This window comes from Bemisia tabaci, chromosome 5 (genome assembly GCF_918797505.1).
Source record: "Bemisia tabaci chromosome 5, PGI_BMITA_v3".
NCBI classification, from domain to species: Eukaryota; Metazoa; Arthropoda; class Insecta; order Hemiptera; family Aleyrodidae; genus Bemisia; species Bemisia tabaci.
Window position 1 is genome coordinate 53,617,045 of NC_092797.1, and position 26,587 is coordinate 53,643,631.

The 26,587-nt window shown below is 36.6% G+C and overlaps 3 protein-coding genes across 4 annotated transcripts in view; 1 reads left to right on the forward strand and 2 right to left on the reverse strand.

The window, feature by feature from the left end:
* Positions 1–804: 804 nt before the first annotated feature.
* On the reverse strand, positions 805–11,049 carry LOC109038143 (probable RNA-binding protein 19). The gene is made up of 7 exons (XM_019053101.2): positions 10,847–11,049; positions 9,907–10,111; positions 8,467–8,657; positions 5,923–6,141; positions 4,987–5,272; positions 4,197–4,400; positions 805–3,434 (listed from the first exon to the last, which is right to left on the reverse strand). The coding sequence occupies exons 1-7, from the start codon at positions 10,883–10,885 to the stop codon at positions 1,879–1,881; spliced, it is 2,700 nt and encodes an 899-aa protein (XP_018908646.2). The 5' UTR covers positions 10,886–11,049; the 3' UTR covers positions 805–1,878.
* Positions 11,050–11,408: 359 nt separating this feature from the next.
* On the forward strand, positions 11,409–17,962 carry Uba1 (ubiquitin-like activating enzyme 1). The gene is made up of 2 exons (XM_019053100.2): positions 11,409–14,909; positions 15,592–17,962. The coding sequence occupies exon 1, from the start codon at positions 11,730–11,732 to the stop codon at positions 14,883–14,885; it is 3,156 nt and encodes a 1,051-aa protein (XP_018908645.2). The 5' UTR covers positions 11,409–11,729; the 3' UTR covers positions 14,886–14,909; positions 15,592–17,962.
* A 3,398-nt stretch (positions 17,963–21,360) lies between these two features.
* The window catches only part of LOC140223795 (uncharacterized), a 33,209-nt gene continuing 27,982 nt past the window's right edge, over positions 21,361–26,587 (reverse strand). For both annotated transcript variants that reach the window (XR_011899937.1, XR_011899936.1), the window contains exon 8: positions 21,361–25,611. The gene's annotated coding sequence lies outside the window, so the exon portion shown is untranslated. The remainder of the gene's footprint in view (positions 25,612–26,587) is intronic.

Genomic DNA, 26,587 nt, shown 5'->3' on the forward strand with positions numbered 1-26,587 from the left:
TCAATGCTCTACGTGATTCACATCGCGCGCTAAACGTTATCATGACAGTCTCTGCGATATAAAAATCTGGCAACCTCGATCTTGACGCTTTGGCTCAGCTATAGCAAATTGCTTATAGTTTGAACAACACATGGGGGGGAAATGAACATTGCTCGATTGAGGAGCTTGCTGAAACCGTTGTATAGTGCGCGATTTGACTCACGTAGAGCTTTGAGTTTCTTGTGAGCGCGCAGTCCGAATTCCTCGTAACCAATGTGAAATAAAACCGTTAATATCTTCGTTTAGAGTTGCTTTTAGTAATTTTCGCCGTGTGAATCGTGTTTTACGTGAAATTCTGGTTAAGAAACAAGTATCAGATAGCTTAAATTCGTACCTTGTCTAGTGGTCCATTGAGAATGAAGGGTCGTTCCTAATCCGGAAAACCTTATTAGAGACAGTTGATGACAGCCATCAAGATGAAGACCAATATGAAGTTCACTTTTTACAGGAAAAAGAGCTCTGAGGAAGGTAAGAGCCTTCTCACTTCTACAAAATAATCTCTTAGTCTGATTCAGACCCTTCGCTTTGATTTCAGTCTAAGTTAGATAAGTTTGAACATTTTTAGGCTAGCACAGATGATCTATCATTTTTATTTCAGTATTGATAGTGAATATGAGAATGAAGGTGACGGATCTCCTGTTTCATTCCGAAAAAGAGCATATTCATTCAGCTGACACTCTATAAGAGTTAGGAAAAAAATGTGAAAACTGTTGCGAGTAATTCATTAAATTTTGAAGTAAATTGGAGGAATGTTGTAGATTAAAATTATGCGAAACATTTGAAACAATTTTTATTCATCTTTCATTTTCAAAAAAACAATAATGAAAAACAAGAGGATATCTAGATTCGATAATTTACAAATTTACAATATTTACAATTACCTAATTATAAGTAGCATAAGAATTTGTCTGAAAGCCTGGGGTTTTGCACGATACAGTTAGTGCAAACCCCACAATGACAGCCACTCAATTACTTGGTGCTGTTAAAAAAAATATTAAATTAGGTTGCCCATGAACTAAAGCACCGCTTCAAATATTTTTGGGAGAAAGGACCTGAGGCTTATCAGCAACAAGTTACACATGTTCAAACACCTGAATAGTCTAATTTAAAATTTTTCATTTTTGTTGAAAAGTAAAGGTTTTACCTTAAAATGCTTTCAAAAGAATGGAGGATAAAAATAAAACCTCTCCTCTTTTCATAAAACAAAACCATTCTGTTCAATTGCGGCCATGAAAGATTTAGGACAAAATGTCGTTTTTTAAACGAGAGGGCGTAATTCCATTCCAAGGTTCCAAAATTGTCGGGAAAATTGAAATTTTGTGCAGGATTATGACTGTAATTATTTACCTAACTTTCAGAGATTTTTGAGTAGAGAAAAATCAGTACCTGGAATTGTCTGGTTAAAATTCCCAACGATGTCCTAGAAAAAATATGATTTGCGAGTAGAAATGTTGAATTTTTGAAATGTAGTTACTCTTTTTTTGTCTGGAAAATGACAAAAAATAGTAACCCACGGAACTGATAGTTGAAAAAGGATATAATGAAGGATTACTACCATTAGGAATTGAGGAGATTCCTACAAAATAGATTCATGATAGTTAGGATGCGCTTATTTCTTTGAAAAGTGAATACCTAGACAAACAGAAGCATATTTAAGTCAACTGCAACTTACCTACTTCTTCAGGTTAGTCGGCTTAGAGTAACGGAAGTCATGAATGTTTTAAGGACCCTCTCTTAGGGAAAAAATATTGTTACAAACTTGTCTAAATCACAGTTTGAGCACTCAAACCCCTGAAAATCTGATAGATTTACATAAGTGCAAGAAGAGACGAAAAATTTTTACATTATAACTGCAGTCTCAGATTCAAAATCTTCTTCCTCATCGCCTGGCCTACTTTCAGGGTCGATATAAGACACACCTTTCCTGAAGTTTTTATTACGAGGGCCTTCACCGGTACCAAACTGTTGTGCCGTACGTTTTCTCAGGAGTTCAACGTCCTCAGAGCTTTCGGCCCATTCTAGAACTAAGCGCCGACCGTATAAATGTGTACTCTGGCAAAAAGATTCCATCGCGCGCTTGGCATCATGTTTGGTGTAAAATTCAACAAAACCGAAACCTCTATGAGATCCTGTTCCGACCATTTTTTTGGGTATTCTCAGGGATTTGATTTCCCCGAAAGTTTTGAACAGTTCCTTTATTTCACTTTCTTTTGCTTGGAATGGAATATTCCGCACAAGGATCTTAGTGCCTGTTTGTTTCTTGGTGTTGGTTAACTTGCGACTCACATGTGCCTCTGTTTGGAGCGTTCTGTTTGATTTTTTCAGTTCTATCTGGTGACCATCAAGTGAGGAGAGTTGAAGTGTCTTCAAGGCTTCATTTAAAGCAGCCTGTTGGTAAAACTGAATGAAACCATATCCCATGGACAAGAGAGCTCCGGGCTTAGATGGATCTTTCTTCCGAGCTACGGTTACTTTGGCAATTTTCCCACAGTTCTTAAAATGATCTTTAATTTCTTCTTCATTTGTGTTGAAATTGAGATTTTTAATGAAGAGAGTGGTGTCAGGCTCTGGTTCTAAATCATCATTATCTTCGATTACCTCATCTTTTATTTTGATTGCTGCTAGTTTTTCTTCATTCATGGTTTTTTCCTTGTCTTCTGATTGCACCGTTCCTTGTTTTGGAGCTTTGCAGGGTGTTGTGAAAGTATTTTCAGGTGCCCATTCTAGATATAGAGGTGAGTACTTAAACTTCCTGTAAGCTAGTTTTCGGAATGCATCCCTAGCCTCAACGGGCTCCACAAACTCAACAATAGCTGTGACGCCACTCAAGGGTAAAAGAACTCTACTCAAAACGCCAAACTTTCCGAAAAGTTCCCTTAGCTCGGCAACTGTGGTTTTAGCGGGTAAATTTTTTACTAGGATTACAGTCTTGGAACGTTTGGCTCCAGGGTCGTTGAAAGCGTCTAATTTGACATCATTCTGTTCCAAAAACTCTCTTGTTTCTGTGACAAGTTGTGTTTCTCCAAGTGCCAATCTAACGGCTGCCCCACTTCCAGCGAGAATATCTTCTTTACTGGCATTATAGGTTTCTGCAATCACATCGGCGACAGCATTCGCACCCAGGAATAGAGTATTCCAGTTGTGTGCTGAGCCAGCCTCCTTTTTCAATTTCGATTGCTTCTTCGCTTTAAAGGATCCTTCGGTATCTGGAAGTTCTTCTGGGGTTTTAATTGCTTTTGATGGAAGTATGTGTAGCATCCTACCTTGAAAATCGCTACCATCTAGTTCAGAGTATGCTTTTACAGCGTTTTCAGGAAAAAGGAACGTGATGATTGCAAAGCCTTTGGATTTACGTGTCAATCTGTCGATAGGCACAATGACTTCTGTCAAATCACCTGAAAATTGAAAAAAATTGATCACACGAGTGAACGATTGAATCAAATGAAAAGATTAATTTAATAACGACCAAAGATACTCAATGAAAGAAGATATCAAAAACATAGGAGAAAAAACGGGAAACAAGGCTGAAAATTGCACATAAAAAACCCTGTAATATGTGTACTTTGTAGTCTTGTTTCCCGTTTTTTCTCCTATGTTTTTGATATTACCATTGTCATGGGCTGCTGTTTTAAAAATTTTAACCTATAAAAGAAGATACTTTGAGGAATGAAAAATCGGCTCTTACAGAATTTGATGTCAGTAAACAGAACCAATCTATCAATGAAGGAACTTACAAAAAATGCCTGTCTACGAAAACATTTTGATGGACTGAATTATTGCTTTTGAAAACCATCTTACCAGATAGGTCTGTTTTGCTCATTGATGTCCAATTTAATATCATAAGAGGAAATTAATCCTTTCAAAACAATTTCCTCAAATCCAGCTATACATCACTTGTTCTAGAGTCAATCCGTTTAAAACCTAGGTACCAGTCATAGCACAAACCAATGAAATGTTTTATCTAAATTAGTTTAGTCAGTTGTACGGGCTTTTAAGCCTTGAGAAGGATGCAATATTGCTCCTTTGAATTGAACCTACCTCAAAGTAAGTAACCCTGAGCCAGGGAAGTCAGAAGCCTCTATCTGAGGTTAAGCTTCAAGTCTTTCCAAACTGAAAAGGATTTCAAGGTTGACAAAAGAGCGCTTTGAGATTCTTACCATACTTGGAAAATAGGTTCTGCAAATCATCCTCCGTAACTGCATATGAAAGATTCCTGATGAATATGCGGCCAGATTCTCCTATGTCCTCTTCGCTCTTCAATGCATCCGCTTGTGCTTTCCAACGACTTTGCCTATCCTCTTCACTATTTGACTCCTTTGGTTCTATTTTGACGTATTCATGAAGTAGAATTTGCTTACCATCTAAAATGTTGAAAAAAAAAAGATTATAGATTAACGATGATAGAACTACCTAACAGTGAGAGAATCAAATCCTCGAGTTGCCTGGGCAAATCCTTTCAAGCAAGGGCTTGATTTCATAATTTTAAGGCTCCAGTAATGCCACATATTGAGGTGCCAGAGGGAAAGGGCAACACTAAGTACATGTTTTTTCATTTCTTTTCTATTTTATAAAATTTGACCAACCACAAGAAAAGGGGCCTTCACACTTAGAGACTAAAAACTGAATTATCGGTGTCATTACTTGGAGAAATTTTTCACAGTTATTTCAGCAACAAAAACTTGCAATAGTTGTGCAAGACGTCTGAATCTTTCCACAAACATTCCTTGAATTTCAAGTATTAAAAAAAGGTTTATCCATGAAAATGATGGAAATCAAATTCCACCACTGTTACTGATTTGGCCTCGGATTACTGAGGGCAAACTGAGGCAGATGATTATTTTCTTACAAGTTTTCCAAGTCAAAAGGTATAAGCTCATCTTCTAAATGGAGTAATTTGGGATCCAAAGAAACATATAAAGACAGAATTAATACTGTAGCATTACTTACTTAGAAAACTTTTGTTCTTTGCTTTGAGGACTTTCTTGAAAGTTTCTTCGCTCTTGAATCCAACAAAAGCTATTCCGTGGATTTTCTGCGGTACCCGAATTGAATCTACTTTGAAAGGCTTCAAAAATGCCTTCACATCACGCTTCCTGGCTTTAAAAGGTAAGTTTGTCAACTTTATTGTAAATAGTTTATCGTACTTTTGACTTTTTTCTGCTTTAGTCTTTTTAGCTTTCGTCAGAAGCTCCTTTGCATCTTCCGTGTTCTTCAACGTTTTCAATTTGAGATACTGAAATGCAAATTTAAAGATGAATTTTTCAAAATTAAAAAAAAGAAAAAGCAACTGAAAGACAAATAAACTGTTGTCATTTTTCAATTGGCCAAGTAATATGGATAAATTAATAATGATGAAGTTGAATTTTTTAACTGAAAAATCTGTCTTCAAAGTTGTCATTAGAGAGGCATTATATTCTTCCACAATTTGCAAACATGTAGTAAGCATGACATGGTTAAGGATTTAAAGACAAAGTTGCCTCCTTTACTTGAGTGAATGTGATAATTCTTATACATACTAACGCTTTAGTTTGTTTTTGTTAAAAATGTTAATTCCTTGGCACCTCAATAAAAGCTAACAATTAGTCTCTTATCATATTTTCCGCAGGCAAATAATACCATACTTCTTAGTACTGGGCCTCCTCAGGGGTCCTTCAAAAGAATCCTTCAAATTTTTCAATAAGAAAGTATCAGGTATCTGGGTTTTTATCTATGCATAATTTAAAATTGATGATTTTTGGATTGGGTCACTTTTCTGAAGAAGTTACGATACCTTAACTAATTTTTTAAGTAATATTTCAGTGGTGGAGATTATCCACATTAGCATTATCAATAAAAAATAAACTAGGTAGAAGAATAAAGTAAAAGGGTAAAGTAAGTACTTACATCTTTGTCTGAAATATCGGCTGAAGCGAGTTTTTCCGACTCATCGCTGGATTCATCATTCGAATCACCTTCATGGTCAATTCCTGAGTCTTCAGTGCCTTCTATCTTGGTATCCTTGTCAGCTTCGTTTTCGTTCAACAATGGGGCATCATTTTTCCAGACTGACTTATCCTTCCCATGAATTTCCAAGAATTCAGTGAACATTGGATCATCTTTGTACTGGCAATGCAACAGAGGAGAGAGAAAACCATCCAGATAAATCCGCAAGGACAAAACAGTAAATAACAAAAAAAAACCTCAAAAGATTTCCATAATTATTGAGTAATTATACTCGAGACTTGGTTTTAAACTGGTTTTGGGTGTTTGAGATCGTCCTTATGTAGAGAGGCCTCAGTGCATGGAGACAAATACTTTTAGAGGACCAGGTTTGTTAAAATTGATGAGTTGAAAGACAGCCTTTTGAGTTTTGATGGCATGGGCGTTTCAATGCCTGCATATCACATTTAAATCTACACATTTAGTTCATTCTCATGCCACAGTTACTGGGTTTTTGGCTACTCGTAATTGAGAGGAACAAAGTATTCTGCCGTGCAACGCAAGGACGCCGTAACTCCAAAATTTGAAAAAATTGAGTTAGATATGAAAATGGGGTAATTTAGGTAAGAGAAATTTAAGGGTGAGGTCAAAATTCTGATATCACCGTTAGTTTCCGAGATATGGAGCCCGCGCTTGCCGTACATCCATCGAACTGGGTACCTCGACACAGCAAGAACGCCGCAACCGCCACCTACACAGCAAGAACGCGGCTCATCCAGCGGCGCCGCATGGATGAGCCGCGTTCTTACTGTGTAGGTGGCACTTGCGACGTTCTTGTTTGGGAGCGATCGGTGTTTTCCGCCAGTTAGCACGATTTTACCTAGCTCACTTGTCGTTTCTCCACCCGTCCCATCCATAGGTCTGTGTTTTTGGCAAATGTGTGTGCTGCGTTACCGTTGTACGTATTTTAGGTGTGATTCTCTGTGTTTTATTTACTGTTTTTACGATAACGTTTAGTGTTAAATTCAAAATGCTGAAAAGAAATATAAAAATCTTATATTGAGATATTCTTGTCCATGCAAGTAGAATGTTGACATGATAATGGTCATGTTCTTAATCCAAACGACTTGGGAAAATTTTGAACGGATTACAGAGAAACATTTTGAACAGAACACATTTTGAATTTGAATTTTTTCTTCAGTTCTTCGTATTGAAATTCTAATTGATCTTACGGAAAATATTGAATCGAAATGCTGATAACTCTCTTGAATTAACCATGAAAATAACATTCTACTTGGATCCCTTGGTGATATCTGTGATTCAATATACCCTTTACTGAATTATTTATAAATGATTTCGCGTAAAATATTAAAATAGAAAGAACAATTAAATAATAAATTCCTTATTAGAATGCCTCTTTGGCAGTTTAGTCCGTCTATGGAATCATTATTGGGCTGGTCAATGATTGCATCTTCAAATTATATTAGCTACATTTGATAAAAATCACGATTTGCTAAATCGACAATAGGACCACATTTTTGCTAAAGAAAACTATTCATAGCTCATTTTAGAAGGAAACTATGTGCCATTTGTTTACTTATGCAGATATTTTTTATGGATGAGCAGAAATAGTAGTTCTTTATTGGAAAATGTGGTCCAATTCATTATTCCATCGAAGCGATCTTGAAAATCTGATCAATCACTTCAGTGAATTCAGACTATTTTAAAAGAAGGTCAGGAAATATTGGACATTATATTTTTAGGAAGGGGTGTGTAAGAATTTCAACAAAATCTGGCCATCTTGGACATTACTTTTAAGAAGGGGTATGAAGGAATTTGGCAACTAAGAGCAAAGTGAGGGTTGGGGTATGAATTGAATGCAAGTGAAAGTTAATCACGTGCTTGATGCTCCTGGATTTTGAGAATCACACAAAGACGACTGAAGCCAGATCGAGCGTCGGGTTTTTCCGTCCTGTCGAAAAGGTAGCGCCCACGGCGCGGCAGATGCACTGCAAGAATGCTGCAAATCCGAGCGATGACCGAGCGGCATTTTGCCACTGCGGCCGGCCTAGCCCTACAAACCAAAAACGTCGCTTATCCAAGGCATCCCTGTTCACGCAGCATTATTGAGAGCAATAGTTTAGCATGATTTTTTTATATAGTTAGACGCACGAGTGTGTCAAGAAGCGAAATGACAGAAAAAAACTTCAAAAATTTCAAAAGGGATTAAAGGAGAGGATGAAAACTTCGAGAGTCATTTTCTCGGTTCGCGCGGCAGTGGCGGTACGACATTCTTGCGTTGCACGGCAGTATTGAGCTTTGCACACAGTTTTACTGTCAAGAATGGTCTGAGTTTACATAGTTTCCTTTCCACTAAATAGGCTAAAAGCTCAATACTTATTTTCTTTCTTATGCCAATTACGAGCACTGAGTAAATAACACTTTAACAATTTTAATGACATATTTATCCTGGAGGAATAAAAAAATAAAATAAATTAACTAAGGTACCTTATCTAGTTTATTTTGGATATCAGGGTCAATGTCTTTGTTTTTATTTTTCTTATTTTTCTTCTTATTTTCATCAACAGGTGACGTTGCTTCTTTCTGTTCATCCTTCTTCTTCTTCAATTCCAATAATTTTTTATGAGAACTGCTATCGGGAGCATATTTGCTCCACGCTCTTGGTTTATTCTCATCACCTGTAATAAGGAGTTAAAAAAGGGGTTGAACATTGAAGGAGCGGTTAAAGAATAAAGCAAAAAATGGATTCCTTGCTGCTGAATGTTGAAACATGGAACGTTGCAAAATTTCTTTTGAACACCAAAAAAACCAAGATATTCAATGCCAAGTAGCAACACTCCTCTCAATTTCAGATCAATTTTAGAATGGGGAATGACGCTACTCGAAAACTTACAATTGAAAAATTATGGCAGTTTTCTTAGCTCTACTTACAGTTCTGGAGATGAATTTTTTGCAATTTCAGCTTGAAAGTCTCAAAAATTGAAAAGGCACGTTTCTCTTACTGTTATAAACCAATAGATCTGATGGTTTAACATTAGAGTAAAATTGAATCCTCAATCAAAGGAAAATATGAAAAGAAAATTAAGATAGTAAAAGGTATTCAAAAATTAGGATGTTGACCAACTTTTTTAGCCTCAAACTTGAAGACCAATTGATTCATTCCAGCAATAAGAATGAGCTTTTTTCAATTTTTAACACTCAATGTCAGTGCTGAGATAGCCAAAAGCAAGCATTAAAAATTAATTTGAACTGGTGGGTCGAGCAAGCGGTAATTTTGCAGGAGCGAGTTTTCAATGGATACTACTTCCCACACAAAAAGTGATCAGAATCCAAGATGGGTCGTGTCTCCATCTGATCAGTTGGCATGGATTGACCCCATATCTTGATGGCAGAGGTTCAACATTTCTATTCTTTATTTACTTTTTCTGAGGGGAAAAAGCTGTTTGTAGAGTTTGAAATTTCCACCAAATGTTCATTTATCAAAGAAAAAAAATCAGGAAATTTTTTTAAAAAATCACATTGATTAGTTCCCTGCTTTACTTTAGAAGGACAAGAAGGTCTGGAATTCTGCAACTACAACAGTGTGAGCTGAGGTATGTTGTTTCCTGGTCCAGTTATGGGAATATATGAAAACCAATGGCTAGTTGATGAAATACAGACCACATTTTATTCTCAATTACTGAAGGCTACACCTGTTTGGTTTATTCTACATTGCTCAGCATGACTTTTTTTTTTTTTTTTTTTTTTTGAGTAACAATTGAATTTTTCAAGTAATCCTGCAGATTAGTAATTAGACAAATGCAGTAACATAGACTTATGGATGTTCTAAAAATTGTTCAGAGTTTCCGCTAGGTAAATTTTCCATACATATTCAGCAGAAGGTGGTAACCTACAAAATTGGAAATTGATTCAATTGGCAGTACAGACCTAATTTACTACAGAACTCAACAGTGATCTTCCTGGATTTCAAGAAGGACTGATTGAAGTAATCTACCGCTGATTTGGCCGATTCAGGAGTTTGGAATCCAATGAATGCAAAGTGCCGAAACTTCCCATCTTTCGTGTACTTAAGTTGACAATCAGTAATATGACCTTTCTCTCCGAAATGCGCCCGCAGTTTTTCTTCTGACAGCTGAAAGAATAACCGTGGTTAAAGTTTATTAAACAGGACATGATAGCGATAGAGCAAATCAGCTAAACTCTAGCGTCAGTAAGCAATCTTCAAATCTCTAGAGCGAAGGTTGGTGGTGGACCACCGACCTGGCCTCTAGTTATTTGCCAAAAGAGTAGTCATTCCCAATGAACTCCAACAAGGACTAAGATTTCAATTCCGTTGCTGTATTGGCAGTTGAGGTACCTTTCAATTGCTTCTGTTTTTACCAAACCCTGAAAAAATTGACAAGCTGTCACGTGACAGCAGCAAGCAGTAATTTTTGTCATTGTTTCTAACTTTCAAGGCCCACTCATAAAGACGGCCTGGTAGGGGATAGAATAATTTCATGAAAGGAAACTTAGGGCCTCACTCCAATCAAAATCTAGGTGCAACACTGTGTGACCTCCCGTTAACAGTGCTGTTGAGGATATCCTACCCTCGAGTTAGTAGTGCCTAATAGGATGCATGCATCTAGATCGACAAAATTTCATTCGTCAACTCTGATGACGAACACATTTTCGATCAACTAACAAGAGGGCTCATAACACAGCTCAACAAACATGGATCTTAAAAATAAAATTTTCTCAAAATAGACTTTGACAAAAACTACTATGATGGTACCTGATGGTGAGAAATTAGCGATAATAAAGGAAAAAAAAAAACCATGATCGTGGAGCGACAGAAGGGTGACTAGCCACAACAAAATGCACTTACATTGTCAGGCAAATTTTTGACGATTAGCCGAGATGACATGATGACGGTGATTTTTAGATACTCAGTACATAAAACAAAAAACAATCTAACTTAAAGAATAGTTGTCAAGAAAAAGAGCTGCTATGAAAGTTAATAGAATTGAGTGCCATGCTGGTTTGTTATTCTTGGGTTCAGTCATCGTTCAGCGTTCACCATCATTCATCGATGAGTTCTTAGCTTTCCACCCCCCCCCCCTCCCCTCCGTTCCCCCGGCACGGCACCCCTTGTATGCAATTTTCAAAATTTTACGTGACCGCAGAATCCGGAAGCGGAAAAAGATTCCAAATTGCTCTCTCATACCAATTATTTGCCAAAATTATTATTTTCCACTATTTAACAACATATGACTCACTGTAAGATTGTTTCAATATAATGTTATGATAAAAAGTTTCAGCTTACATTGAGTACCAACCCGACAAATAAATCTGAACTAGATTGCACACGAAATGCACTCTGACAAATTTTTGGAAGCTCTCAAATTTTTTAGTTGAAAATCCCATCTTAAGTACTACTCCCATTTTCTTCACATTTAAATTTTGACAAGAATAATCACCAAAACCCTTAAATCTGATCTTTTTCAACGGTGCGGTAGTTTTATCAGTTGCACGGTTAGCGGAACTGTATGAACAGCTGATGTAAGTTTCAGGATTTTCAGGCCATTTCCCCGAGTCATTATTCACAAATACAGAGCCGTATCTGATTTCATGTGCGATTCGAGGAGACCATTAGGATTTTTTTCCTTTGTTCTCCTTCCAATCGATTCCGGTGATCTTATCTGCAACTTGAATTTTACCAGTGGAAAGTGATAATAAAAAAATTGGCTGAATAACGGCCATTGTGTCCGATGTCTAGTGCTGAAGTGGTGGACAGTTCCTTTGACCCTCCAGCTAAGAAGCGGAAAATAGCTACGGGAGAACCTGCTCCTGCCGACTCCGTTTCAGAAGCTCGTCTCGAAATGGCTCAAAACGGATCCGACCGACCCCAAACTGATATCGATGAAGGTTTGTACTCGAGACAACTCTACGTTCTCGGCCACGATGCCATGCGGCGTATGCAGTCCTCGGATGTTCTCATCTCAGGTTTGAGCGGGCTCGGTGTTGAAATCGCCAAGAACGTCATCCTCGGCGGTGTCAAATCCGTCACCCTCCACGATCAAAGCAAGTGTGAGCTATCGGATCTTTCCTCGCAGTTCTATCTGTCAGAATCAAGTGTCGGACAGAACCGTGCAGAAGCATCAATCCAACAGCTCGGGGAATTGAACAGCTACGTTCCCCTCAAGTCGTACACAGGACCTTTGACAGAAGACTTCATCAAAGGTTTCCGAGTGGTAGTTCTAACCAATAGTAGTCGTGAAGAGCAGCTGCGTATCTCTGAGATCACCCATGCCGCCAATATTGCCCTTATCATCGCAGATACCAGGGGTCTCTTTGCTCAGGTATTCTGTGATTTTGGTACTGAATTCACTGTGGTGGATACCACTGGTGAAAATCCTGTCTCTGCCATGATAGCTGGTATCACAAAAGATACAGAAGGTGTAGTCACATGCTTAGATGAAACACGACATGGCCTGGAAGATGGAGACTACGTAACATTTTCTGAAGTCCAAGGTATGACAGAGCTGAACAATTGTGCTCCCATCAAAATCCGTGTGCTTGGTCCGTACACTTTTTCAATCAGTGATACTTCTAAATTTTCAGACTATATCAGAGGGGGAGTTGTTACGCAAGTAAAAATGCCCAAAGTAATCAACTTTTTACCTCTGAAAGAAGCCATTGAGAAGCCTGAATACCTTATTGCTGATTTTGCTAAGTTTGACCATCCGTCCACGTTGCATGTTGCCTTCACTGCACTGCACAGTTATATCAAGAGTCAGGGTCGCCCTCCAAAACCATGGAATAGCAATGATGCTGCAGAGTTTCTGAAAATCTCGAAAACTCTATCCCCTAACTATGAGGACCTAAACGAAAAGTTGTTAGAAATCTTTGCTAAAACTGCAGCTGGTAATCTTGGTGCCATGTGTGCTACTATTGGTGGCATTGTCGCACAAGAAGTCATGAAAGCATGCACAGGGAAGTTCAATCCAATTTATCAGTGGTTCTACTTTGATGCCATTGAGTGTTTGCCAGAAGATCTCTCTCAAATGTCTGAAGAAGATTGTAAGCCAGTAAATGACCGCTATGATGGTCAAACTGCAGTATTCGGACGTACTTTCCAGAAGAAACTTGGTGCTTTGAAATACTTTGTTGTCGGAGCTGGTGCTATTGGCTGCGAGCTTTTGAAGAACTTTGCTATGATGGGAGTTGGATCTGAAGGTGGACAAGTCATTGTTACAGATATGGATTTAATTGAAAAATCAAACCTTAACAGACAATTTCTTTTCAGGCCCCATGATGTTCAGCGCCCAAAATCAGTTACAGCCGCTAAAGCCATACATAAGATGAATCCGAAAATGAATGTGACAGCTCATGAAAACAGAGTTGGAGTGGAAACGGAGAAAATTTACAATGATTCCTTCTTTGAAAGCCTTGATGGTGTTGCTAACGCCTTAGATAACATTGATGCGCGAATCTACATGGACAGGCGTTGTATCTATTATCAGATACCTCTGCTTGAATCAGGTACATTAGGAACAAAAGGTAATACCCAAGTTGTTGTACCGCACTTAACGGAGTCGTACAGTTCATCTCAAGACCCTCCAGAAAAGAGTATTCCAATCTGTACGTTGAAAAACTTCCCGAATGCCATTGAACACACTTTGCAGTGGGCCCGTGATAATTTTGAAGGCTTGTTCAGACAAGCAGCAGAAAATGCAGCCCAGTACATATGTGATCCCAACTTTATCGAGAGAACTCTTCGTCTACCTGGTGTACAACCTTTAGAAATTTTAGAATCGGTTAAAACTGCTTTAGTTGATGAAAGACCATACAATTTTGAAGATTGTGTTGTGTGGGCACGACATCATTTTCAAGATCAATATTCCAACCAAATCCGTCAATTATTATTCAATTTCCCTGCTGATAGTGTAACTTCAACCGGTCAACCTTTTTGGTCAGGACCGAAGCGTTGCCCATCTCCAATTGAGTTTGATGTTAATGAGTCCTTACATTTGGATTATGTCATAGCTGCTGCGAACCTCAAAGCTTCTGTGTATGGAATTCCAGTGAACAGAGACCGCCAGGCTATCGCAGAAATGGTTAAAAAAGTAAAGGTTCCAGAGTTCACTCCCAAGTCTGGCGTGACGATTGCTGTGACTGATGCCCAAGCATCTGAACAAATGGCCAACGGAAGTGGGAACTTAGATCAAGATAGAATCGGACAGTTGCAGAGTGAATTGCCCTCCAGGAGTCAGCTGAGTAATCTGCGCATCACGCCGTTAGACTTTGAAAAAGATGACGACACCAATTTTCACATAGATTTTATTGTAGCTGCCTCTAACTTACGAGCCACAAATTATTCAATTCCAATCGCTGATCGTCACAAGAGTAAACTCATTGCCGGTAAAATTATCCCTGCCATTGCCACAACAACCTCTGTTGTAGGTGGTTTGGTTTGTTTAGAACTGATTAAATTAGCTCAAGGTTTCAAAAGTTTAGAAAGATACAAGAATGGCTTCGTCAATTTAGCTCTACCATTCTTTGGATTCTCTGAACCTATTGCAGCCCCAAAACTCAAATACTATGACACTGAATGGACACTTTGGGACCGCTTTGAGATCCAAGGTGAAATGACCATGGGTGAATTTATTAACTACTTCAAAGAAAAATACAACCTCAAGATAACTATGCTCTCCCAAGGCGTTTGTATGCTGTATTCTTTCTTCATGCCCCCAGCAAAGGTTCAAGAAAGATTGAATCTTTCCATGACAGAGGTAGTGAGGAAAGTTTCCAAAAAGAAAATTGAACCTCATGTCAGAGCGCTTGTTTTTGAGCCCTACTGTACTGATGAAGAAGGAAATGATGTGGATGTTCCGTTTGTCAAGTATACGCTGCCCACTCCGTAGAAGCTCTCCCTTTAACATGAAAAGGTGAATATTCTTATCTTTCAATTTTTCACTGTTGTCTTTCTGCATTATTTTCTATTCTGCATGCATTCTTTTCTTAAATCTCTGATTTCTTGAGCATAGTAAATGATGACTCGTCAGAAAAAATTTGAAAAAGCTGTTAAGCTGTGAAAAAAAACCCTAGCAGAATCTCTCTCTGCCAATCAGACAGATGAGACTAAGAAAAAAATGGTTTTTTCACTCAAGCTCTATTGTTGCACATAGGAAGGTAGGTATAGTGGTGGCAACCATCGGAACTCCCCAATCTTTGGCCATCTCTGACCTTTCATAGTATACCAGCAGCTCAGCCCTGTACAAATTGTTTTACATAAAGTATTGAAACAGGAACCTGGAAGAGATCTACTTTTCACTTTTTTTTATTTTTCACATTCAAGCAGGTGAAAACCTGTAGATAAAGAAAATTAAGTCTGGCAATAGAAATGGTAAGAAATATAAGCGAAGTGCATCAAATTTCAATCGTCACTTGAGCAATAATCATGGAAGGGAGAAATAATGAGAATAGTATGTCACTCAACATTTCCAAATGAATGAGGATTTTACAACTTTAAGACGTCATTTCTACTTCACAAGTATAGACTTTTCAGCATAATTGCCACTGTAGAACTCTAGTTCCTCTCTGATGTTTTGCATTTTCCTCTTTTCACAGGTGAATCATCTGTGCCTGAGTGTGGATCAACAGTGATCTGAGTGCGGAGCAGGAATATGAGTTCACTTCACTCTCTATGGTTTGAGTCATGAATTAATTTTTAATGCAATTTTGAAATTTTCTCATTTTATTCAAGAATTTTTTACCTTTTTTCTCTTTTATTTTTTGAATGTACCCATTTCATGCTATCATGCAGGACTGTAAATAGTTTTCTCTCAGCATGTAAACTGAAGGATTAAAAATTTGTCGTTTGTCGAAGATGAAGGAAACGCGCTATTTCTCATCAATTTTGGCGTGGTATTTTTCTGGTTTCATTCAATTTTTTCCTGTTCCTAAGCTAATGAAGTATTCTTCTGAAAAACTATCAATTGGCATGTAAAGTTATTTATAATTTTTTTTAAACAATTTAAATCCTTTGGAATCAGCTCCTAGTGATTGAAACAATCAAGTTAGGAGTACTTATTATTCAAGCGTATCTAAAGTCTGTCATTCATTGTGTCCATTCTAAAGCTCAATTCACAAACTTTAACTTTTCTTCCAACATTATTGGATCGAAAGTTTTACTGAGTAATTCAAATAGTAAAAATTTCCATTCACTGGAGTTGGAGAAAAAGTTGGATGAAAAATTGGAACCGTCAAATTGGATTTCACTGACCGATAAGTTTTCTATTTATCCCTCAAAGATTTCACGGAACACACCACTCCAATTTTTTTTCCTTTCTCATTTATATATATTTACAATTGCTGTGAAATGTGTCGGTAATTTTTCAATCCAACCAATTTTTTATTAACTTTTAAATAGTTTTTGATGAACGTTTTGTATGTTTTAAATAAATAAGAAATTACATTCAGAACACCACTTCAGTTTCAAATGTGAAAAATGCTAGATTTTAAGGTACAAGATGAAAAAAAAAAACTAACGAATCAAATTTCAAAACTGTAAATTCACCTGATTAATATTAAGTTATTTGAGTTGTTTGGTTTTCAATTTGCCTTGGTAGAAGAGGAAATCTGAAGTACTGTGGCGCTATTCAAGCAATCGTTCTGGAGAATTACGTTATTTGCTGCAATTCGAAAGAAACAGTTTAATTATCGTAATGTCTTGAAACTAAATCTATGGAGTGTAGAACGCCTTTTCGCAATAATTAAATCTAATCTCATTTTTACTCAATTTCTTAATCTTATTGAGTAATGGAGGGTCGAGCTTGAGCTTGTAAAAAAAAGCTTGATTTCTTGAAGTGCAATTCATTTAACACCGTGGCACAATTTTTCAATTTACTCGACTGCATTAATTTGAATTTATAGTGTGAATTAACAAGAACCATTCTATCAGGTATGCCTCTGCTCGTCAGCTTCATTCTCTGAATCTACAATAGTTTTATCAACACTTGATAGAACTGTGATCATTGCTAATAGCTCAATAATACAATTTTGGTTTTAGTTGCAATGCAGAGATTCTTTAGAAGAAAGGAAGGAAAGCATTGCAATGCTGCCAGGAATGTGCATTGTAGAGAATCACCTGGAACTCTTGTCTTTCAAGGGATTTTCCTCATTTTTCCATAACTACAGTTTTGGTACATGCATATTTTGTTGACCAGAATTGGATTTCAGGGGACACAATCATAGCAGCATTGAAAGGTGTGGATACCCCTTAACCAAAGAACTCTGTAATTGCAATGCCTAGGAATCGTACATGTGATTTTTCCGAAGTTTATCATTTGTCCAGTCCTGAAAGAATGTGTCTCAAATCAGCTGGCAGCAACCGTAATTTTCATCTTCTATCACTTAACATGTCCAAAGCTTATCTAGCTTATCTTTAGCTTATTTCGGGTTTTATTTTTGTATTTTTAATAGTATAAGATCCTTCTTGTAAAATGATTTTGCTCTTTCCCCTCTATTTTTTATTTTGAATGTTTCTCTTTTTACAAAGTATTCACTCAATTGTCTCTCTCGAAGAACTATTCATACCTACAGGCTGTCATCTTGTAATTGTTTCGATTGAACTGATCAATAAATTTTAGGACTGTAATTTCTAATGTTTAATTTCTTGTTTAACGATTAAGAGATTGGTTTACTTTATAATCTTAAGAAAACTAACACTTGGCGTCTTTTCACTTTTAGTTGTCATTTTTTTATTTCAATCATAACTAATTTGAGAAACCTTAGCAGGCTTTCAGATAAGCCACTGATTTAACAGTCTAAAAGTAAGCAAAGTTTGGACTGAGCTACTGTCAAGCCCTTCCTGTATTTTTTAATTCTATAATATTGAGTTTTTATCTCCTTCATCGCATTTACATATTTTTTTATTTTACTAGCAAATGATTTATCGCAGTTGTAAGCTCTATAATAAAATGATGAAGTATTATTATAATTCATCATGGTATTTTTTTGCCCTATTTATTCTTGACACTTAGCTCTATGTCTGAAGCTCTTGTTTTTGCAAGGAGCATCAGTATTCAGTGAGTTTAGTAGAAGTACAGAATAATTATTTCTAGTTACAGAAAATTCACCGGCAACAAAAACCCAACTGAGAAATAAAGAAGATCAGCCTCACCTCTCTCATTGAAAGTTAGTATTTTTGTTGCGGAAAGTCTCATTAATTTTGTTCACTTTGTCCAAATTGGGTGACATGTTTTCCATGATTTTGCCATTCATTGATGTCTTAATTTTTTTGAGCCTTAAACAATAGAAAATCTCATTTTTACTTGAAGGAGTCAAGTGTTGCTTTTATATTTTGAGGGAAGCGTAATTAATTTGAAAGAATTCTTTCAAACCTGTGGCTCAAATAAACTTTAACCTTGGGCTACAACTGAGCACTTGCATTCAATTACCTCACTTAGTACGCCTTCAGATGAGTCTCACTCAAAATGACTGCTACACCACAGCCAAACTCCTTTGTCTGTTGTACCTATTCGTCCTTTTTCTATATTTCTTAAAAATTAATACAACTAATAAATATTTGAAGCATTTTTTCTCGCAGTCAACATCCCTTATGTTGGTTGTTATAACTGCTACAAAAGACAGAAGTTTGGAAGGTCCTAAAAAGTGGTCACAAAAGTACGTAGATTTATAAATGATTGTGTAATTTAGACTGAATCTGTCATAAAATCGTTTTTGTGAGATTTTAATTTCACAAAATTAATATTCCTCCATAAGAAATTTCAGTCACCAGTGATTTTAAAGTGGGACCAGTTAGAAATGTTAACACAAAAACAAACAGAAAAAAAAGAGAGAAAACACCTTCAATTTGACTGCACGCAATCCTGCATCGCACAAAAGCAGCTATAATTTATGTGTCCAACTGAAACCATTACAGGAGTTCAGGAATCGCTTTGTGATGGTAAATTTAAGAAATCTACATTGTGAGACCGTGGATGGCGTTATTATTTCCTGAAAACTTTGGTAATCATTTTCTGGTAGATTTAAATCAAATATCTGATGAAAAATGAAGTGATATCCCACACTAAAACCCTCAGGAGGGTGCCATATGGACAGTAATAAACTAGAGAACTTGACCGGCCAAATGGCACCCTCCTAAGGGTTTTTTTGTGGGATCATCTGTACAAATTTTATCTATACTCTCAATATAAGTACTATGAATTCAAGAGGAAAATTATCTTTGTAAATATGATTTTTTTTATTTTCTATTATTTCAGTAATTTTGTGGCAAAGAATGTATGTTGCATAATCCTAGCAACATTGGAATGCTCTTGGCTCCTTTTTGCAAAATGCAATCCAATTTTTCATTCTCTTCTAGAAGTACTTAAATGACAAGGAGCAGTTGTAACGAGGCTCGAATCGGCCTGAGTTCGTTTCAGATTTTAAAACATTTTTATTTTTCATTAAATTTTTTAAGTATTCGCTTTCTTCTTGAAGGAAAGGGGACTCAAGCTGATCTTCAGAGGTGTGTTATGTTAAAATGAGTGCATCCTGGTATGAAGTGCAGTTTGTGTTTATTTTTGTTTCAAAAAATTAATAGCTGCTTTCAATCTGAAAGTTTTTAAGAGCCTTCGTTCTGATACTCGAGAGTAATAAAGAGGGGGGGGGGGGGAAATCAAGGAAGTTGTTGAAGAATTGCATTGGTATTAGTTTTTCGAAGAAAAATTATGACGGGGAGTAGGAAGTTAGCATCAACGTCGGAAACTGAGAGATGTGTGGAAAAGAGCAGTTTCGCATTTCGGTCATCGATTCCCAAAAAGTATGTCTGAGCATGAAAGGAAAAACTGAAATAGTCTCTTTCTTTCACTTAAAGAACTTGGGGGCTAATTAGATATTTGGTGGCGGAACTATAACTGTCGAACTAACCCACAGGTGAAAAACTGAGGAAGGAACACTGCCGCGCAGCCCGTAGACCAGCGCGGGCTTCTAAGTCACTAGGATGACTAGGAGCACAAGAGTGCATCATGCCACATTGCCTTATCGCCTCCCGTTCAACCCACTAATTGTCAGGAGTGTTCCGACCACTAGGTAAAGATCGGGGAGGAGAGAGAGGGAGAAAGTTGGGGATTGAGGAGGGAGGGGTGGGTGGCTGGAGGGGGGATAGTACTATCTACATTATTTTTTTTATTTACTTTAGCAAGCGAGTATTCTGTTTGATTTAAATTTTTTATTTTTAAACATTTAACATTTTTACCCACTTTCAAAAAGGACCGGGGGCCCCCCGAAAAAGCCACAATATTTATATAATGGGGAGACAGATCCTGCTGATTAATGGAAATAATTAAACAAGAAATAAATGGATCAATCTTCAAAAAAATTGGTCGGAGACCCTCTTACAATATGCGGAACGAGAAATTAAGGTCCCTTTTCCCGGACCTATTTCCAAAAAGGGCCCAGCAAGCTCAAAAATGGTGACTCGGAAATACGTAAGATGAGGCGAGAGATCCGGAGTTCTAAACGCGATTTTAAAAAAATTCAACACATCAAACTTCATGAAAATCGGCGTGAAACTCTCTCAAGATATATGAAACGAGAAATGATATGGTCCTCTTTCCCGGACCTGTTTCTAAAAAGGTCCCACCAGCCTCTAAAAGGGCGATTCGGCAATACATTAAATGAGCCAAGAGATCTGAGGTTATAAGAGCAGCATAGAAAATGATATGCACTTTAGTTTGTGCTGCCAAAAAATTAGAGACCAGCTAAACATCTTTCAAGATTTGGGGATTTGGGGGGAGGCATCTTTAAACATTTTCAATATTTTATGGAGAAACGCACTTAATGCTAATTTTCCACCCATATTCTAGCATATTCGTATTTTCAAAGTGTTTTTTCACTGAAATAAAGGGACTCAAGTTTTTAAAGGATTCTTGGATTCTAGTTATTGATTCTTGCAGGTCAGAGTACAAAGAAGCAGTATTTATTTGTTTGAGAAAAATGAGTCAGAATTTCTGAATTTCATGGCACCAAATGGTCGAAATGAATTTTGACCAGCAAAAAAATGAATGAAATGAAAAATTGCATGAATTATGCAGCTGAAAAATGATGCTTTGAAGTTTGATGTTCAACTTTAAAAAGTGTCACACTGTGACTAGCTTCAGTAGAACATCCAATATGACTGTTATCTTTGAACCTTTTTTTTTTTCAAAATCAGAACTTGCAGCTAGCTCTCCAAATATCTCACATTTCAAAGTTAACAGATTGAAAATTGTTTTCTTCTTCTCCTTTTCTTGTTTCAATCAAATAGTTAAGACTTAGTTAAGACCTTTGAAAGTTAGAAGCTTACAGAAGGCAAAAGAGGGCTTGCAGTAAAACTAAGAGCTTCACATACTATAGTTGTACAAAAATGCATTTATTATTAGGAGTACAAAGAAAAACGTATGATTTAATTAACAGCCAGAAACAGTATCACAAGGCAGATTGCATTCTATGCAGCGAAAATTATATATATGCAGGTACGAAAATCAAAAAATAAAAATTATTCCTCTCAGATTTAGAAAAAAATATTGAACACAATAAGGAACTGAAGATAAAATGCACTATATGAGGTTACTGTTACTGTATAATTGAGTTTCAGTTGTAGATTAAGTCAGAGATTTATAGTTCGAATAAACAATTTTAGTTTATCATTAAATAACTTTAAAACAATTTTATAATACGCCCTTACACAGGCTATCTCTTCAAATAATACCTTCTGACTGGAGGGTGAAATAAATAAAATAATATCAACCATTTTGAATGAATCGATCACAGGTACATTCGTCACCTTCCGGCCAAAGTATCATAAGTGCCATACGACATTTAAAAATTTCTGCCTCCATTTTATTTTTTTACAGAGAAATTGTTGGTTGAATCTGTTTGAAAATTTCACTGAATTTAATCGGTAGCACCAAGCGAAATTTTCGGACAGCTTTGTTGGACAATTTCTCTGTAAGAAAATAAAATGGCAGCAGAAATTTTTGAACATTGGATGACGCTTGTGATACTTTTGCCGGAACGTGACAAAATAAAACATTACAGGTAAGAAAAGATCTAAAAGTATCCATCAAAAAAGCGCTAACAGTTTTATAATACGCCTTTCTACGGGCAGTCACTTCAAATAATATCATCCGACAGAAAGGAGAAATAAGTAACCAACCATTTTGAATGAATTGATTACAGGTAACACATAGTTATGATTATTAAACCAGCACAGAAAGGATTAATGTGTGGATCACATTTAGCAAAAAATAACCAGCGCTGTTACAGTGTTTTAAAAACCGTGCAACTCCTCCCTCTCTCTTAAACATACTTAATGTAAGTACAGTGTTAAAATTTACACAATTATTTTCCCTAAAAATTAACAACTTTTCCATCGGAAGCCAAAGCTATTTGCTGTTCTGGGAGATCGCTTTAATATTTATGAGGAAGCAACATTTTTACAACCCTGAAATTGCGCTGGTCCCTATTTGCAAAATGCGATCCATAAAAGAAGATAATACTCTCAGAAAAATAATGAAAACTCCAACAAAAGCATCATTTGTAATCAACCAAAATGAGGACACCCTTTTTGAATGAATTGATCACAGGTAACACATAGTTATAATTATAAAACAACAGAGAGTGGTGAACATTTTAAAAATTTTTATCACAGTTGACTTGTGGCATCTACCCACGAAGTCTCCAACAGAGTAAGGATATATAAAGAAAATAGAAACTCTCAGAAAAATAATAAAAATTCCAACAAAAGCATCATTTGTAATTAACAAATAGGAATTATAAAAAATAATACTGATCATAGTTCTTTTAATGATAATTAATGTTAGTTTACCGTACTGATAAAAAATCAGAGGTAAGAGAGGATCAAGAATCATCCATCAAAAAAGCCCTTAATTTCTCATAGGAGCATCGGATCTACATACAAACGGGTACAATCATATAAAATATTACAGTTTAGAAAGGATCAAAAAGCATCCTTAAAAAATTTGGTACAATATCTTATAAGTTATAATATTAATAGGTCAGATGCATTGGTCACAGAATCGTGTTTTGATGCTCGATTCTTGTAGATTAGCTAAAATTATTAAGATCTGTCCAAACCGCAACTTTCTACGTTCAATATTAACCGAGATATTGCCCTTTGAAAAGTCGGGTCTATGACATCATCCACCGCGGTAGTGACACCCTTGGTTTCTTCCACCTCGCTTTCATCAGAGTTTCATGTTAAGTAACCAGTGCAAATGTGTGTCACACTGACTGATGAAAGCAAGGTGGAAGAAACCAAGGGGATCAACACCACAGTGGATGACGTCAAAAACTCGACTTTTCAAATGGTGATATCTCGGTCGGTATTGATCGTAGAAAATTGCTGTTTGGACACATCTTATTATTGCTAGCTAATCTACATGAATCAAGCATCAACACAAGTTTGTGACCGGCACAGCTGACCCATTGGATGCATCAAATCAATTTAGTAGGAACTATATAAATTACTGGATTCTGGCTCATCCACATCTTTTTCATCTGTTTCCTGAAAGGTGTCAATAACATTTTTTCCATACGGCATTTCCTCGTTCTCAGGTGCATATGCTTCTGGTATTTTTTTTTTTTTTTTTGTACTACATAATTTCATGAGGTCTTTACGTTTCGATATACTGATAGGTAACCTTTCACTATAGGCCTGTTTTGGCTGAAAAGGAATACTACCAAGTTTCGACTTAATGAGAAAAATTCACTTGTAGGGTTTTTGAAACCGTAATAAACAGAAATGAGTTGATTTTTTGTGAAAACAACGGAGCTTACCTTTGAAATATTTAAATTTTGTTTTCTATTCTTTAGACAAGTCATTTTATAAGATTTTTCCGTTTCAGCCCAGTCTTGAAAATCAATGAAGGTCAAAGAAGTTGTATGGTATGGAAGTTTAGATTTACGACAGAGCGATATTGTAGTGAGCCATTGAGAGGGGGCATAAATTACTTTCTTTCTAACAAAATTTTCGATCGTGGCATGAATACCATCTACAGGCATATATGTGTGGCCTGCGATAAGAAAATTCAGATGAATTCTTTTTAAAAACTTAGATTTCAACAAAAAATGGTGAATCATAAAAATTAAGTACCGATTCTTGTTTTGGCCAGTGCAATTATCACAGTGCATTATGAGATTTTCTATGCCCCTAGCATCGAGATCTGTTACATATCGGAACAAGGCTAGCAAATTTCATTTGCCCCCTTTTAACCTTCGGTCTCATTCCAAAGGAAGCAAAAACCGTCTTGAGTTTTACACTCATACACTGTAAAATTGTAAACAGAAACTTTCCTTGAAAATCCCAGTAGCATGTTATCCCCATGGGGAGAGCTGAAAACTATCTGAAGATCAAAGGATATATGTACATAGTGACCTTACTCCACTGGAATCATCAAGACGAGAAATATTCTGGTCTTTCGGATCTTATGCATCTCTGGCGCATCTGGAGACCTCTAATCTATGTCTGTCTATGTGTAGCCATTTCTGCTCTTTTAATATTTTCCTCACCTAAATCCGACACTCTAGTACATTTTTCACACTTGTCTTTTTTGGGTACATGACATCCTAAATTAAATTGACTAAAAACGTTGCGGAAAACCCTACCTGAAATAGGTATTCTATCATTTTTGATACAATTTAGTTTCTACAACCTATACAAATTGGTAATGATTCCAATATCTGATGGCAGATAAAGCTTTTTTATGTTTTTTCTACAGTAATGTGATGACACTGCCGGAATACTGTCAATGAATTGTTTGGCATGTTTTGGCATTATGTGTCCGGTCAGTTTCAGCTTTGTTAGGAGGTGTATGTTTACCTCTGGCATCGGTTTTGGCAGGATTGCCAGTGGAACTTGTTCAGAGCCCAAAATTTAAGACGAACAAATTGTTCAATGCCATTAATGTTTAATTTATATTCTGTATTAAAGGAGCCACTTGACTCACCACCCTTCTTTCTATGCCTTTTCACAGGGACCGGTTTCATACAACTTAACAACCAATTCTTCTGGGGTCTTTGAGACCATGGTATTCAACAAAAATTATTTTCCTATCTTCTTCAAGAATGCTTTCACAATTTTTATAACAGGAAGTATTATCACAGCATGGATTTGGCTTCATTGATTTATTGGACCCTGCATCTGCAACCATTTTTTTCACTTGTCTTTTTATTCAATTTAGAAGAGTCAATTTGAACAGAATTTTGGGACGATAGTGGAGAAGTTCGTAAAATAGAAGAACTAGGTTTGGTAGGCTCAACAACAGGGTCTTGAAAAATCGAGTCTTGTGGAGTCAGACTAGGAGAAGTAGGTTTGGTAAGATCAACAACTGGATCTTGAAGAATTGCGTCTTGTAGAGGCAGGGCAGAAGAATTAGTTTTGTCAAGTATAACAACTGGATCTTGAAGAGGTGGATCTTTCGGAAAATTTTCAAGCGAAGAAGAATCAGAGGTATCCACAAGAACATGGGTGTAATTATCATCAGGTACATGATCCATAACGTTGAAATCAAAGCTGATTGGCACTCCACTAGCTAACAATGCTTCCCAATTCATTTGGGAATTCAAATTTTCTTTGCCCATCTGGAACATGCAGAAATAGAAATAATTAGAATTGCTGAGGAACTTTTGAATTGAAACTGAATAAAAGCTGAATTCTGAAGTGTACTGCTTTAATTGTAGAATCAATCAAATCATTAGGACCTATTACATTGATTTTTTCCAGTGTATACTGATACAGGGACAAGATGCACTGGCCAATCATTCAAAGTTAGAGGGAGTATATGTGGTAGATGCCTACAATCCTCGATCAATAGGATGCGTTGAGAGCTCTGTGGGGTACAAATTTCCTTAGACAAATTGAGACCAAGCACGTTGGATTTTCAGTGAGGCACATTTAATTCTCGGGGATCCAACGGAACAACAGTCATGTATTTTTTGATTTCACCTATTGTTGACTGATGCTGGTCGGCTGTTGGCATTATGGCGGCTTGTTTACATCCTTCCTAATCAATTGAAAAGCGGAAAATTTTCCCATTTTTCCTTTGAAACTCTTCCAATTTTTCCTTTAAAACTCTTCCAATTTTTCCTTTGAAACTCTTCCAAATTGTCATAAAATGACTTATTACTAGGTAAAAAATTAATTCACCCCTTTTACTCAACAATTGTGATACTTTTGGTGGTTTCACTTTATGGAGTGAGAAGCAGATTCCTCGAGACTCTGAGCCTGGTCCTCAGATTGTTCAACTTCTTAATGGATAATTTTAGTTATCGAACTTTCTTTTGACTTTAAATGGTGTATAATTTTTCTAGACAGTATTAATACCGTGAGATCAAATTCTCAATCTATTAACCTCCATATCATGCCGCAGGATAGAGATATCTTAGCTATCGGAGATCTGTCCAGAACCTGATCACAGCTGCACTGCCAGTCTTACAGATTCACTGTAATGAAATTTGATGAAAAAAATTTACTATCTATGTCATGAGCTGCTCATTATGATAAGTATCAATCGTGGATCAAATGTTTGATGTCTCCAACATCCTATCTCTAAGCCTG